The sequence below is a fragment of the Sapajus apella genome, unplaced genomic scaffold (genome assembly GCF_009761245.1).
Source record: "Sapajus apella isolate SASKATOON/1434 unplaced genomic scaffold, GSC_monkey_1.0 scaffold41, whole genome shotgun sequence".
Taxonomy (NCBI): domain Eukaryota; kingdom Metazoa; phylum Chordata; class Mammalia; order Primates; family Cebidae; genus Sapajus; species Sapajus apella.
The window spans coordinates 5,103,052-5,116,585 of record NW_022436981.1 but is presented as its reverse complement, the minus strand read 5'-3'; the positions used below and the strand labels follow the sequence as shown (position 1 = coordinate 5,116,585).

The window sequence follows — 13,534 nt, the reverse complement described above, 5'->3', positions numbered from 1 at the left end:
TCAGGGCCTACTATCTATCATATGATGCTATCTAGAGTTTGGATGGAATTTGGTATCTTACTGCTACAGAGTATGTTCAGTCAGTCTTAATATCTCAGTTTTGTGCCTGAGCTTCAAAGGGAGGAGAGCATAATGAAACATGTCTGACCCCTGCTTCCCATCATGACCTCAACTAGTTTTTCAGGTTTCTTTGAAATCTCCTTGGCTGAGAGGGGGATCCATTCAGTTGGCTGTGGGGCTTAGAATTTTATTTTTGGTTTATAGGGTCATGATGTTGAGAGTTCGAACCTTGATACTTTTTTGTTTTCTTAAGTAGGGGACAAGGCTATCCACTGAGAGACAGCTAAAGGAGGGATAAAATAGGGATCTTGAACAGAGCAGTGACTATGACAGCTGGTTGAAGGGAATGAAAGAGGAGCCAGCAACAGTCTCTGCAAGGATCATCCTTCAAGCCACAGCACATTGTGTGGACCCCAAAGCCTCTCCATGCTCAGGTCCCTGTCTTGACCCTCCATTGTCCCTATCCATGTTTTCTGTAACTCTTCTCCAAGACACAGACTCTGGTGGCCTCGACAGACCCCTGCCCCTCCACAAAGAATAGATTTACAGACCTACATCTGAGTTCTAGTAACTCAGGGTCTATTACTTGGCCAACTGCTTAGACCCATTTTAACTTCACACACCGGAGGAGGCTGCTTCTTCCCAGACCACGGGGAAGCATGTTGAGTATGTTACAACCTGAGATTTCTGTCTCCAAATGGTACAGGATACAGTTTTAAGTGCCATGAACCCTGACCTTAGGATTTTTTTTTTTAGGGTTATAGCATTATATGTTTGCTGAGCCCTGAATTCTAGAAAATTATTTATTTTGCTTTGAAATTTCAAATCTTTTTTATTCTTATTTTTGTAAGGTTTTTTTTTTTTTTTTTTTCCCAGAGCTCAGTATGGCTTAATACCAGCGAAAATTCAGAACCACCCCTGGTCTACCTACTGCATATAATAAGAACCTGTTTCTCTCACCTTGATTTGCTTCATTTGTGGCATACACTGTAGCAGGGAATGGAACTTATTCCAATATACCCAGTGCCTAGAACAGTATCTGGCACACAAAGGCATTCAATATAAGATGGTAAATTAATGGACAAATGAGTGATAAACTAATGAATGGAAAAATATATATTTATTTTTTAACAAAAATAAATATATATTTAAAAATATATATTTAATTTGATAATTCAGCTTTTAAATTATTAAACTCTATATAGCCTCTGTAGCAGTGACTAAAGTGTCATTCACAAATAGGTTTGAGAGCTAAGATGATCAAAGGTAAAGCAAAGCTTTATTGGGAACCATTTTTAGTAGGAACACTATTTTTCCTCCTTTCTCCTCCAATGGGTTTCTCTTCTAGTAACAAATGTGAACCAAAGAAATGCAAGCATAGACATGAAAAGGGATAATGATGCCTTTAAAACTGTTTTCCAGTTTGTTGTTAGAAGTTGTAAAAATATACAGGAACACAAAATTCAGTTGGGAATAAATTTTTAGGCATTTTAAATAGATTAAAATAGAAGAAAGAGTGAGAAAGTAGCCCCTCTAAATTTTTGAAAAAAGAATAACACCTCTGAAAATGGAATAAAGAATTGCGAATGACATCAGGAAGTTAGGAAATGCAGATCAACAGTAAAAGAATACTGCTCATGTCCAAATGATGCATTTTTCTTTTGTGCAGCGAAACTCATCAGATTTATCTGCCAAACTCAAATTCTCAAAGCCTTTCAACCCATTGCAAAACAAAGGTGAGTTACAATAAAACCGAAGGTTATAAAAGGTGTGAAAAGGGAGTATATCATATGAAGAAAATTTAATGGCAACATCTAAGAAACTCATGTGAGAAGCGTGGGATTATCAGCCAGCCAGTTCAGAGTTCATCCGGACTGTGCTCAATGTTGACCAAACAACGTAGGCGACTTGATGCTCATGGAGAACCAGAGTTTTTTACATGTGATTTCATCACAAATTATCTCTAGCCAGATGTTATGTAAACCTGTGGCATTGATCATTGAGGCCCTGAGGGGAAGAAGTGTGGTGAGACTAACACCAAAAAAACATTTCTCTTTCAAATTTTCCAGTTGAATTTTATGTTTGCGTTTGCTTTTTAGGTTTCATCACTTAACATTGAAAGTTAATCAGAAATAAAATAAAAACTTCCATTTCAGATCGCTTTGTACCAATATCAGAAAGTACAATAATGTGTCCTTACTGGAGAATCACCCATCTCGTGCCAGCTGCTGAGCAGTGGACATGTAGCCAGGTGTTTGTGCCCTGATGTTGCACATGTCCTCCTCCCTAAAATGCCCCTGGGCAGGAAGGGGCCACACCTGCTAAGAGGGAAAGAGCACTGTCTCCTCCACCTGTGACATGCATTGGCCCTATGTTCATTGATTGGCGGTTACTAAAGTCTATGCTATTCAGCAGCTGCAAGACCAGTATTTAAGCATTGCAAATAGTCACAGTGTTCTTGGAGAAGAGAGAAGGATGGAGCATGGAAGTAGAGGAGGAGACATTGCCTTACAAGTTAAGTTGAAGTCATACATAAGATCAAGTCCCATTTCACTTTCAGTTATGTTAATGTCATAGTTAATGTAGGAAAATGGGAAACTCATTTTATATTCCCATGAAAATTATTTAAATTCCAGATAAAGTTCAAGTATCTGGAGAATGTGCTCATCCAGGACACTTGGGTTCCATTGTCATTGTCCCCAGTCAGCTTGAGTGCTTTTTATATGTCTCTATGTTTGGGGGACATTTGTTCCTCACATAAAAAAAAGAAGCTAAGAGATTACTAAGATTCTTCCAGCAATAACATACTGTGATCTCAATCTACTTTGTGTCATTTCCCAGCAATATTTGAAAAACATGGTATTTTGTAAATAAGAGATACTTGACAAATGCAAGCTTCTAGGGTGTCAGTGAAATGCTATTCCTCTCCACCAACATTTTTTTGTCTTTCCCTAGACAAACTTTTAAAACTGCTCCTAGTTGTAAAAAAAAAAAAAAAAAAAAAAATCCACATGCTAATTTTCATTTTGGTCTCATGCTTGGTTCCAACAGAGTAGCAATAATTATTATCATTTTTTTCCTCTTCAGGCCGTTATGCATTTTCTCATACTGAAGAGTCTTCCAATGACATCATGCTAACTCAGTTTTTCTCAACTGAATAAGCAAGGAACCATAAAATCAAGAAAAACATTTCAAAATAACTTGACATTTAAAGATAAATGCCAATGAAGAAATTATGCTCAGTATTAGATTGGGTTTTCTGATTTAGGAGTCTGGGAATAAAACAAGAATGTCTCAGTGGCTTAATCGCTATTCCCTTTTGTCTTCAATTAAATGAAAAGAAGATTTATTTCCATGTGATTTGATTCAAAGAAAGTGCTCCATAAATGCAGAACAGTGGGTTTTGTTGGAGATTGTGTACCTTGACCACAAAATATGGTTTCTATTTCATAAAACAGCATTATTCACTTGGCATCTCCAATCATCTGGGTTGGAGTAAGAAAATTTTATGAAAAAGTTTTAGGTAAATTAATAGGCCATGTTCATTTTCTTGTTAAAAAGTTATTTGTGGGGGAAGGTGGGAAAAAGTTATTAGTGAAAATTTCCAAAAGATAAAAACATTTCTCATTCAAATTTTCCAGTTGAATTTTATGTTTGCTTTTGCTTTTTAGGTTTCATCACTTAACATTGAAAGTTAATCAGAAATAAAATAAAAGCTTCCATTTCAGATAGCTTTGTAACAATATCAGAAAATATAATAATGTGATGATATGTAATGTGGCATTTTTCATTTTTCATTTTTACAAGGCACTTTCATCTGGTCCCCAGCCCTGCAAAGTACACTGTCAAGGCAGACCTAGTGTAGAGAGGAGGGCACGGGGGCTCAGAGAGGTAAAGTGACTTGCCAAAGATTTTGAAGTCAGTTAAGGGGAATTGGAGATTTTTAGGACTTTTGTCTTCCAGACCATTTCTATAGCCCATAAAAGACTTGACAATTACCTACAGCCCAATAAATCTTTATGAGGTCAGTTATACAGTTCACCACTCACAGAATTCTATGTAATAGAGAAATTAAGAGAGATTTTGACTGTGAACTTTCAGGGAGATACCTTAAAACATCCTTATTTTCTTTCATAATACACTGTAGGCACTTTGTGGAAGTTATTTTCTTATATAGCCAGTGCCACTTTTGGATGACATACAGAGCAGCAGGTGAGTTGATACAATATGAAGCAACACTTCTCTTCCATATTTCCATCACATTTGGCTCACCTACCTGAGTTTCAGCCCTGACCATAGTGCCCAGAGGAACCCAAACCTTCGATTCATGCTTGCAGTTTCGAGAGACTTAAGGAGTGTCTCTTAGCCTCCTGACATGGAAAGCCTTCATGCTATGCAAATAAAGACAGCTGGGGGAATTTCTAATTAATGATGGTGGATTAAATAAGCATGCCGAACAGAAATTCAAAGTTAGATTTTCACAAGGCACCAAGGTGCAGCACGCATGAAATACGAAAGTGAGATGTTCAAAGGAAATGACTGAAGACCAGTTACATGGTTCTATGCCCCACAAATATATATAAAAGTCAACAGAGAATTTTATGAGAAAGATTTCCTTGTAGAAAACTGATCTCTGAGCCTTCTCTCTCTACCCCCAAAAGTGAGAGAAGGAGGAATGTCTGCTTCTTGACCTCAAATATAGTGAGAGAGGATTTTTCAGGTAGCTTCCTATGGAACCACAACAATTAGAGGGCATGGCTGATGGAAATCTGATTCTTGCCTAGGACTGTGGCCGCAGCTCTGGTAGCAGAGCCCTGAATGGGTTGTGTGTTGAGATTAGCCTGTAAATCTAGTGTTTGTCAGGGCAATGGATGTGTGTGTTTCCCATGAACCATGGTGAAACAGGCAAGAATGAAGGTCCTCTTTTAGGTCCTGTCTGATAGGGTTGTCCAAAGAGGTGGAGGGAACCCAGCATCAAGAAGTGGGAAGTGAAGCCAGATTGTGGGATGAGGAAGGAGTCACAAATAACCATCTGAAACACAATAGAATTTGCACAGGCTGAAGGTGAGAAGTCAGGGCTATGAGAATTTCCATGGGAGTTCTTAAATGCTCCCTCCTCTCATTATACACAATTACTCTCCACAGAACCCTGACACCATGTGAAGTCGTCCCTATCTTATAAGATACATTTTTTTTCTGGCGCTTTGGTGAAGGGGAGGCCAGAAATGTCAGTGCCCAAAGTGGGGTGGAAGGAGAGGTAGAAAAACTTAGCAAAATGTCAACCAGCAAAGGGAGATGTGCTAGTGCAAGCAGGCAACCCAACACGAGACTCAGTTGCGGAGGGAAAAAAATCTAGTACTAAATTATTGTAGTTTGTTATTATTATTGAAGACTAGGCATCATAAGTACAAAACTATTTAAAATCACCAAAATGTTGCTATTACTTGAGTATGTGGGAGTATAACTGGAGTGTATCTGATGGAAGGAAAATCTTCTTCCACTGAATAAATTTTATGAGGATGATGAGAAACAAAAAAAGTGTGTTTGATCAAATATGTATGTATGTGCATGCTTATCTAATTCACCGATTACAGATACATTCACCTCAAAATGCTACTAAAACAACAATAAAACCACCAAAAAAGTGAATGACATTGTAATAATTTTCTATTGCTGTGTTTTCTATTATAATAGTTTATTCCATTCTATTATAGTAGTTTTCTATTGCTGCATGTAAAATTGCCACAAACTCAGCAGCTTAAAGCAACACACATTTATTATCTCAAAGTGGTCGTAGGCAGATTCCATGCACAGCTAAGCTTGTCCTTTGCTCAGGGTTACACAAGGCCATCATCAAGGTGCTGGCTGGGCTGTCATGTCATGTGGAGGCTCAGGTGGGGAAGAATTCACTTCCAACTCATTCGAGCTGTTGGCAAAATTCGTTCCCTTGTGGTTGTGGGAATGAGAATGGTGGCTTTTTGCTTACTACTGGCTAGAGTCCATCTTCAGACCCTAGAGGCCACCTATATTTTTTTGCCAAATGGGCTTCTCCAGCTTGGCCACTTACAACATTAAGCCTGCAAGGAGAGTCTCTGACTCCAGTCTGCTTTTCAGGCAGAGTCTTGTATAATGTAAGATGATTAGGAGAGTGACAACTCATAACTTTTGGCATATTTCACAGATTAGAAGCAAGTCATAGGCCCTGTCCACAGTCGAGGGGAGGGCATTTCAAAAGGTGTGAACACCAGGTGGGAGGGATCACTGGAGGTCATGGACATGAAATTCCAAAGATAGGGAATGAGAGAGGAGATAATGGCAACACAACTTTGGAAAGCAGGTGGGGTGGTGTGAACTGATTTGGAAGACCTGAAAATGTTAAATTTTAAGCCAGTAGTAAGGAAAAACAAGAAGCAACCTACTTTACACTGCAGAATCCCCCCAAAGACTCAACAGTTGGCAGAACCAGGTACCTTAAGAAGTGGGTGAATATGGGACTGAATAGTAAAGTTGGTTCAATTTCAATTTAGGAAGGAGCTGGGGCCCCCAAGTACCTCTCTAATCCCAAGTAGCCAAGCAAATGTCCATCCTACTAATAGATTGTATACAGATGTGGGACAAGATGGGATATAGGAATTGAGAGGCACCAGAATCAGATGGGAAAAGATTTCCCATACTGAAAACAAAAGATTTAGTGAAAGTTAACATATAACACTGGCAGCAAGTCTTTCGTTTTTAAGGCAAGAGTCTTGTATTAGTCCATTCTCATGCTGTTGATAAACACATACCTAAGACTGGGTAATTTATTTAAAAAAAAAAAAAGATTTAATCGGCTCACAGTTTCATATGACTCGGAAGTCCTCACAATCATTTTGGAAGATAAAAGAGGAGTAAAGGAACTTTTTACATGGCAGTGGGCAAGGGAGGGAATGAAAATTAAGTGAAAGAGGGTTCCCCTTGTAAAGCCATCAAGTCTCATTAGACCTACTCACTACCACGAGAACGGTATGGAGGAAACTGCCCCCATCATTCAGTTATCTCCCACTGGGTTCCTCCCACAACATGTGGGAATTATGGGAGCTACAATTTAAGATGAGATTTGGGTGGGGACACAGCCAAACCATGTCAAGTCTGAGCAGGCATCTCTGGAGAATCTGATTATAACAGAAGGAAACACTGAAGATACCGACTTTGAATATTTGATAAGAATATATTTTTCCAGATAATCACCCTATAGGAAGGCTAAGAGTCATCATACCTCACCTCATACACAGACCATCCAACCATCAAATCAGCTTTTTAGTGTCTCAGTCTGAAATATAAGCAAACAGTCTAGGATCCTTAGGTACTCTACAAAAGCTTCCAGTATTAAATGCAGAGGCCAAAAAGAAACAAAAGGCAGAGAGAGGCAATGTGTTCTCACCTTGAGTCCTGTGGTATAAGCTCACCTAGAACAATGAAGAAACAAACAGAAAAACACAAATTAGGAGAAAAAACCATACTAGAAGAAGAGACTTAAGAGACAATCAATTTCACCCTCAAGTAGGATATTGCCTCTATAAATAGAGTGTTATAACAAGAAATACACAGACAACAAAACGCTATCTTTGAAATTTAAAACATCATAAATAAAATGCTTCAATAGAAGGATTGGAAGATAAAGTTGAGGAAATGATCCAGAAAGTAGTATTAAAGAAAAATAGATGCAAATTAGAGAAGAGATTAGAAGGCAAGGCCAAGAGTTTCAAAATTTGAATAGATTTCGCAGAAAAAAAGAGGAAAGAAGCAGAAGGAAGGGCATTAAAGAAATAAATGGAGAAAAAATGTTGATCAATAAGAAACATGAGTTTCTCTATTGAAATTGTCCATCAAATTCTCAGTAGGATGGATGAAAGTAGAACCATAGTTGGACACATCATTGCAAAATTTCAGATCACAGGAGACAAAAAGCAGATCTGAACACTTTCAGAAAGGAAAAAAACCAACAGGTTTTATACAAAGGGTCAAACACCAGAATATTATAGAATTCTCCACAGCAATATATAACCTAGAAAATAATGGGGAATACCTTCAAAATGTTGAGGAGAAATGATTGCAACCTAGAAGGAACTAAATGTGAAGAAGGATAAAGATATTTTTATGTATGGAATTTTTCAATAGATTTCCTTCCAATGCTTCCTTTCCTCAGAACTGTTGAGGAATGTGCCATGCCATAGGTGGAAGTAAATCCAGAGGGATGAAGACATGGCCCCATGAAAACAAAGGATGCAATAGAAGAGGTAGCAGAGGAAACAGAACCTTCCTGATGAGGATAAAGGGAACTTCCCCGTCAGCAGCTACAGGACAGATCAAGGCTAGATCTTCAGAAAAGATTGCTCAGAAAAAGAAAACAGTTGGATACCTAAAGCATCTGAGTGTTATTTAGAAGAAGTTTACTTACTGGGGAAGGAGAATTAGGGGATGAATTTTGATTAGAACAGATATATTCAAGCAAATTAAAAGAAAAGAATATAACATCTAACAGAAACAAAAACAAAAATAAAAAACCAAGCATACTACCTAGCTCAGCTATGAGTAGAATATAAACAATCTTAATAATGTGAAATGCTTTTGATATAACCAAACTAATAACAATATAACTCTATTGAGAAGGTGGAGACTAGGATGTGTTTTGGTTGGAGAGAGGATGGCAAAAGAGATCTAAATAAAGCTTGTTCAACCCTCTGCCTGTAGGGTACATGTGGCCAAGGACGGCTTTGAAAGTAGTCCAACATAAATTCATAAACTTTCTTAAAACATTGTTTCTTTGTTTTGTTTTGTTTTGTTTTTTAGCTCATCAGCTATCATTAGTGCTAGTGTATTTTATGTAAGGTCCAAGACAATTCTCTTTATTCCAGTGTGGCCCAGGGAAGCTGAAAGATTGAAAACCTGTGATAAATCTTCATGTTTGTTTTTGTAAATCAATAAAAGTGAGAAACCAAGAAAGTAGTATTATTATCATGTTATTTAGAAATATGTGAAAAATACCCAAAGAATCAGCTAAATCGGTTAAAAATGTCTCTGAGAAGCAGGGAATCATAGAGTTATTTGACTTTTAAAACCATATCCAAATAACTTGATTAAACATGAATAAAGAGTGTGTGTGTGTGTGTGTGTGTGTGTGTGTGTGTGTGTGTGTGTGTGGTGTAAATTGAAGAAAATATTCAGGACACCCTAAAATTAGAAGTCATTTTGAATCATTTGCTTGCACATTGTGGAGGCCACAATGCTCTCCACGCTTATGTGGCATTGGTCAGCAGCTTCAAGTCTTTGAGCTGCCTATGAGATATCAATTTATGATGTCAAGTGGGTCACTGGGTATATTAACCCATTGTTCAAGGGAAGGTCTGGCTGGAGATGCATTCCTGGGGCCATCAGCATAGAGATGGTGCCTAAAGCCATGAGACCAGATGAGATCACCTAGCAGGGACTGGTTGAGAAGTGAGGAGGTCCTTGGAGTATCCCATCATTTAGAGAAAGGGAGAGGAGAGGAGGAGAATTCAGTAAGGGGTGTGAGAAGGAACACCCTTGTGAGGTAGAAGGAAAACCAGGAGAATGTTATGTCCCAGAAGCTCAGAGAAACATTTCAAGAAGGTTTCTAAGACAGCAATTGCTAAATCCTGCTGAGAGAATCAAGGAAGATGAGGGCCCTGACTTGACTATTTGAGTTTGAAACATGAAAATCATTGGTGTATTGATATAATAGGCCCTCAGAGTAAGAAATTCCACTGTCAGGAAATTTCACGTAGAACTCATGTTTAGACTTTGCATAGCCCTATATTGAATAAGCTATTCCAGATGTGTAAATAACTATTTTAGAAAGATTAATTTTCTCCATTTCTCTTATGCTTGCAGAATGAATGAAGGGGCTAACAGATGGTCACTCTGTAGTGCGCAGTGTTTATCAGACTAATGCAGATGTCAGGAAAAGTCCCATTCTGTTTCCTTCCAAGTGGTTCTTATATGGAAAGACAATTTGCATTTTGTAAGAGGGCAGCAGGCCTATACTGTATTTACCCTCATAAAACTTCAGGGGGCAGGCTGTGACCAAGAAATAAATCCTCAACAACTTTAAAACTTAAAGACATCTGAAATTCACTCTCAAATTTGAGAGTGCAAAAAGCGTTTTAATCTCACCTGTCTAATTAGGAGCAGTCTGCATTGTTGCTGTTTTGGTTTGTAGAATAAAAGAGATTAGGGATCTATGACTATAATAGCTCTGTTTTCTGATGGCAAACAATGCCTCCGTTTCCTGGGTTTATGCCCAAGTGTGCTGGTAAACACTGAAGGCTGCTTTAAGCAAAGCGGGAATTAGCCACGGGTGGCATGGGACTTTCACCTGCTAGGAAAACAGTGTTATTTATTTTTAAAATATTTGAGTCATATCAATGGGTACCTTGAGCAAAACAGAGTTAACTCAAATATGTGGTTTGAAAAAAGATTAGAAGTATTCTGCGCTTTTTGGATTCATTTCTTACTTGGAGAAGAAATAGTCTGGAAAATGTTAAATAGTTTTGTCAGCCTAGAGCCACACTTCCGTGGATGGATTACACACAACTGTCTACAGACTCCACTTTGTAAGCAAGGTCTTATGGTGGAGCGAGCAAAATAAAACAAACATAAAACAGTGACTTGAATGCAGTGCAGAGATTGGTGAGGTCCCCAGGGGTTGGCCTGGAAAGCTCAGAGCTGCTTTGCAGTTAACTGCTCAGCCTTCACCACTGTGGCCGGGGCTCGCTTTAGCAAGCTCTTCTCCCTTGTTGGGAAAGCCTCCCCAATGACCTCACCTCAGGAAGCGGCAACAGATCATATTTTATCCATAGATATGTATTCCTTTTGGAGAAAAATTGTACACCGGGGCTGTCTTTTAACAGGATAACATTCTTAATACCATGCCATGAGGTAATTTTTTCATACCCTTTATCTGAGAGTCTCCTGCTAAACTTGGCAAGGTGGAGGAGGGGTGGAACTGGAGAAAAGAACTAAAAGAAGTGATAGGGAAAGAGTCTCCTAGTTCACTGATTACCTTGAATTCTCCCACAGGGAGTCCACATTTCACCTGGCTTGGTCTTAACGAAATGTGTCTAGTTGCTTTTCCTTGATTAGCTCTCATGGGGGAATAAGGAGATTTTTCTGTGGGACAGGGAGTCCTTGTGAGACTTGGGCTCTAGCTTTTTCCTGTTGTCTCCCTGTGTTTCAGTTTCCCATCTGTAAAACCACAGATCTGCATTCATTAGATAAGCTTAAAGGTCCCCACTATCTCTGACTTTCTAGAATTCTGGGTCTCTTCATGGGTATCATGCTGGGAGAAGAGAAATTTATCACTGAAGAATACCAGCCCAAAGGGGCTTGGCAAGACCTTATCTTGCTGGGTAGAAAGCTTAGATAAAGCATTGCCAACAGCCACATTATGCCAGGCAAAAGGGAGGCAACACCCCTTTGGAATTCTGACCTGATGCTTGAAACCAGAGCAAAGAAGTTCCTCAGTGTGAAGTGCTGCCAAGGGACACATTGGATTTGTGGATAAGGTTTCCTGGTTCTTAGATCTCAGCCATATCCCTGAACAGGGCATGGGCAAGGCAGCTGTGAATTCCATGACAGCATGTTGCTGGGCACTGCCAAGGATAATTCTTTGCAGCATGAAAGCATTGCCTGGTGCTGGTGATAATGTGACTCTGTCTTCCTGAGGTAGGCTGGGCAGGAGAACCAGCCCCATCTGTCTTCTATTTCACGCCATTGTGGGAAATGTCACGCGGCCACCCCCTCCCCAACAACTAACTTGAAAAGGCTTAAATTAAAAAGTCACGTTCGTGGAATCACTTCCAGCATTTATACTGACAATAGTTTTCATAGGAAAGTCTGCAGCAATATGAATTGCTCATGGCCTGCTTTCTCTTAGACCAGAGAATTGTTCTCAGGGAGTATTCCCCAGCCAGCAACATCATCATCACCTAGAACTTATTGGCAATGCCCACTCTTGGACTTCTCCCCAGACTTTCTGAATCAGAAACTTCAGAGTAGGGCCCAAGGACCTGTGTTTTACCAAGCCCTTTGATGACTCTGGTGCCTGCTCCAATTTGGGAACAACTGATTGAAAGAATTCAAATAGGGAATATTAGAGACTAAGGGCTAGAGGCTAGGATCAGCAGGGCAGTGAAGCCTCCTTTATGCTGGAGAGTAGGCGGTGGGGGTAAAGACTTGTTTCCATTTTATTTTTTATTGACAACACATCTATAAGCATCAGTAAGCAAGAAAGTCTTGGTAATGACGTAAGCAGAGAAGTGATTAATGCTGGGTGGTAGTATTCTGGAAAATGTAATGGAACTGTTAAGAAAGAAATGGGTTTGAGGCTTGCCTCCAACCATTACTAATCATATCAACTTGGTTACTTTATGAAAGTTTGGTTAATTCATCTGTAAAGTTATTGTTGAAAATACATTACAGAAGCCTGAAAATTCTTAGAATACTGATATTCAGTTATCAATCAACAAATGGGGGCTATTTGCCTAATCACACTAATGTTAATAAAGCATGAATTCTATAAAACATCATTACTACTGAAAAGCAAAGCGCATAGAGGAAAACACAGTTTTTGGGGATGATAGACAGAGTTCAAACCTCAGTTATGTTACTGACCACCATGGACAGACCATCTTATTCCTTTTTATTTGTACAATGAGAAAGATGGCATTTACCTTGCAGGGTTTTTTGGAAACTTAAATGGAGATAAAGGTAAAGCAGCTTGTTTGGTGCCTGCAATATAATAGGTGTTTGATAATTTTCTTCTTACTTCCTCTTTTTCGGAAGGAAAAATAAGCTCAAATTTGTAGAAATATGATCAGTGTGACATGGATTTAATCAGGCAAAACATTCCTATAAGGGCATTCTACCCAGATGGCTTAGGAAATGCCTGTTCAGTTTTACAGAAGAAGACTTAAAAATGGACAACAGGTATATGAAAGACTGCTCTTATCAGCAATCATCAGGAAAATGCAAATCAATATCGCAATGAGATACCATCAGACCGTAGTTAAAATGGCTATTATCAAAAAGACAAAAAGTAACAAATACTGGTGAAGATGCTGAGAGAGGAGAATGTTAGTGCCTTGTTGGTAGGAATGCAAATTGGTAGAGCCACTATGGAAAACAGCGTGGAAATTCCTAAAAAATTTCCAAATAAATCTACTATATGATCCAGCAATTCCATTACTGGGAATATATCTAAAAGAAAGGAAATCAATATATCACAGCACTATTCACAGTGGCCATGCTATGATATCACCCTAAGTGTTTATTAAGGGGTGAATGGATAAAGAAAATATAAAATATATATTAGATTTCTATATATTAAATGTAATATATATATATATATATTTTTTTTTTTTTGGGATGGAGTTTCGCTCTTGTTACCCAGGCTGGAGTGCAATGGCACGATCTC

General features: G+C 38.7%; 1 protein-coding gene across 2 annotated transcripts in view; it reads left to right on the top strand.

Moving 5' to 3' along the window:
• The window catches only part of ADGRF1 (adhesion G protein-coupled receptor F1), a 45,805-nt gene extending 40,095 nt beyond the window's left edge, over positions 1 to 5,710 (top strand). For both annotated transcript variants that reach the window (XM_032299624.1, XM_032299625.1), the window contains 2 exons: positions 1,730 to 1,796; positions 3,148 to 5,710. In XM_032299624.1, the coding sequence (XP_032155515.1) occupies positions 1,730 to 1,796; positions 3,148 to 3,221 (141 nt within the window). In that variant the 3' untranslated portion in view covers positions 3,222 to 5,710. The remainder of the gene's footprint in view (positions 1 to 1,729; positions 1,797 to 3,147) is intronic.
• The last annotated feature ends 7,824 nt before the right edge of the window (positions 5,711 to 13,534 follow it).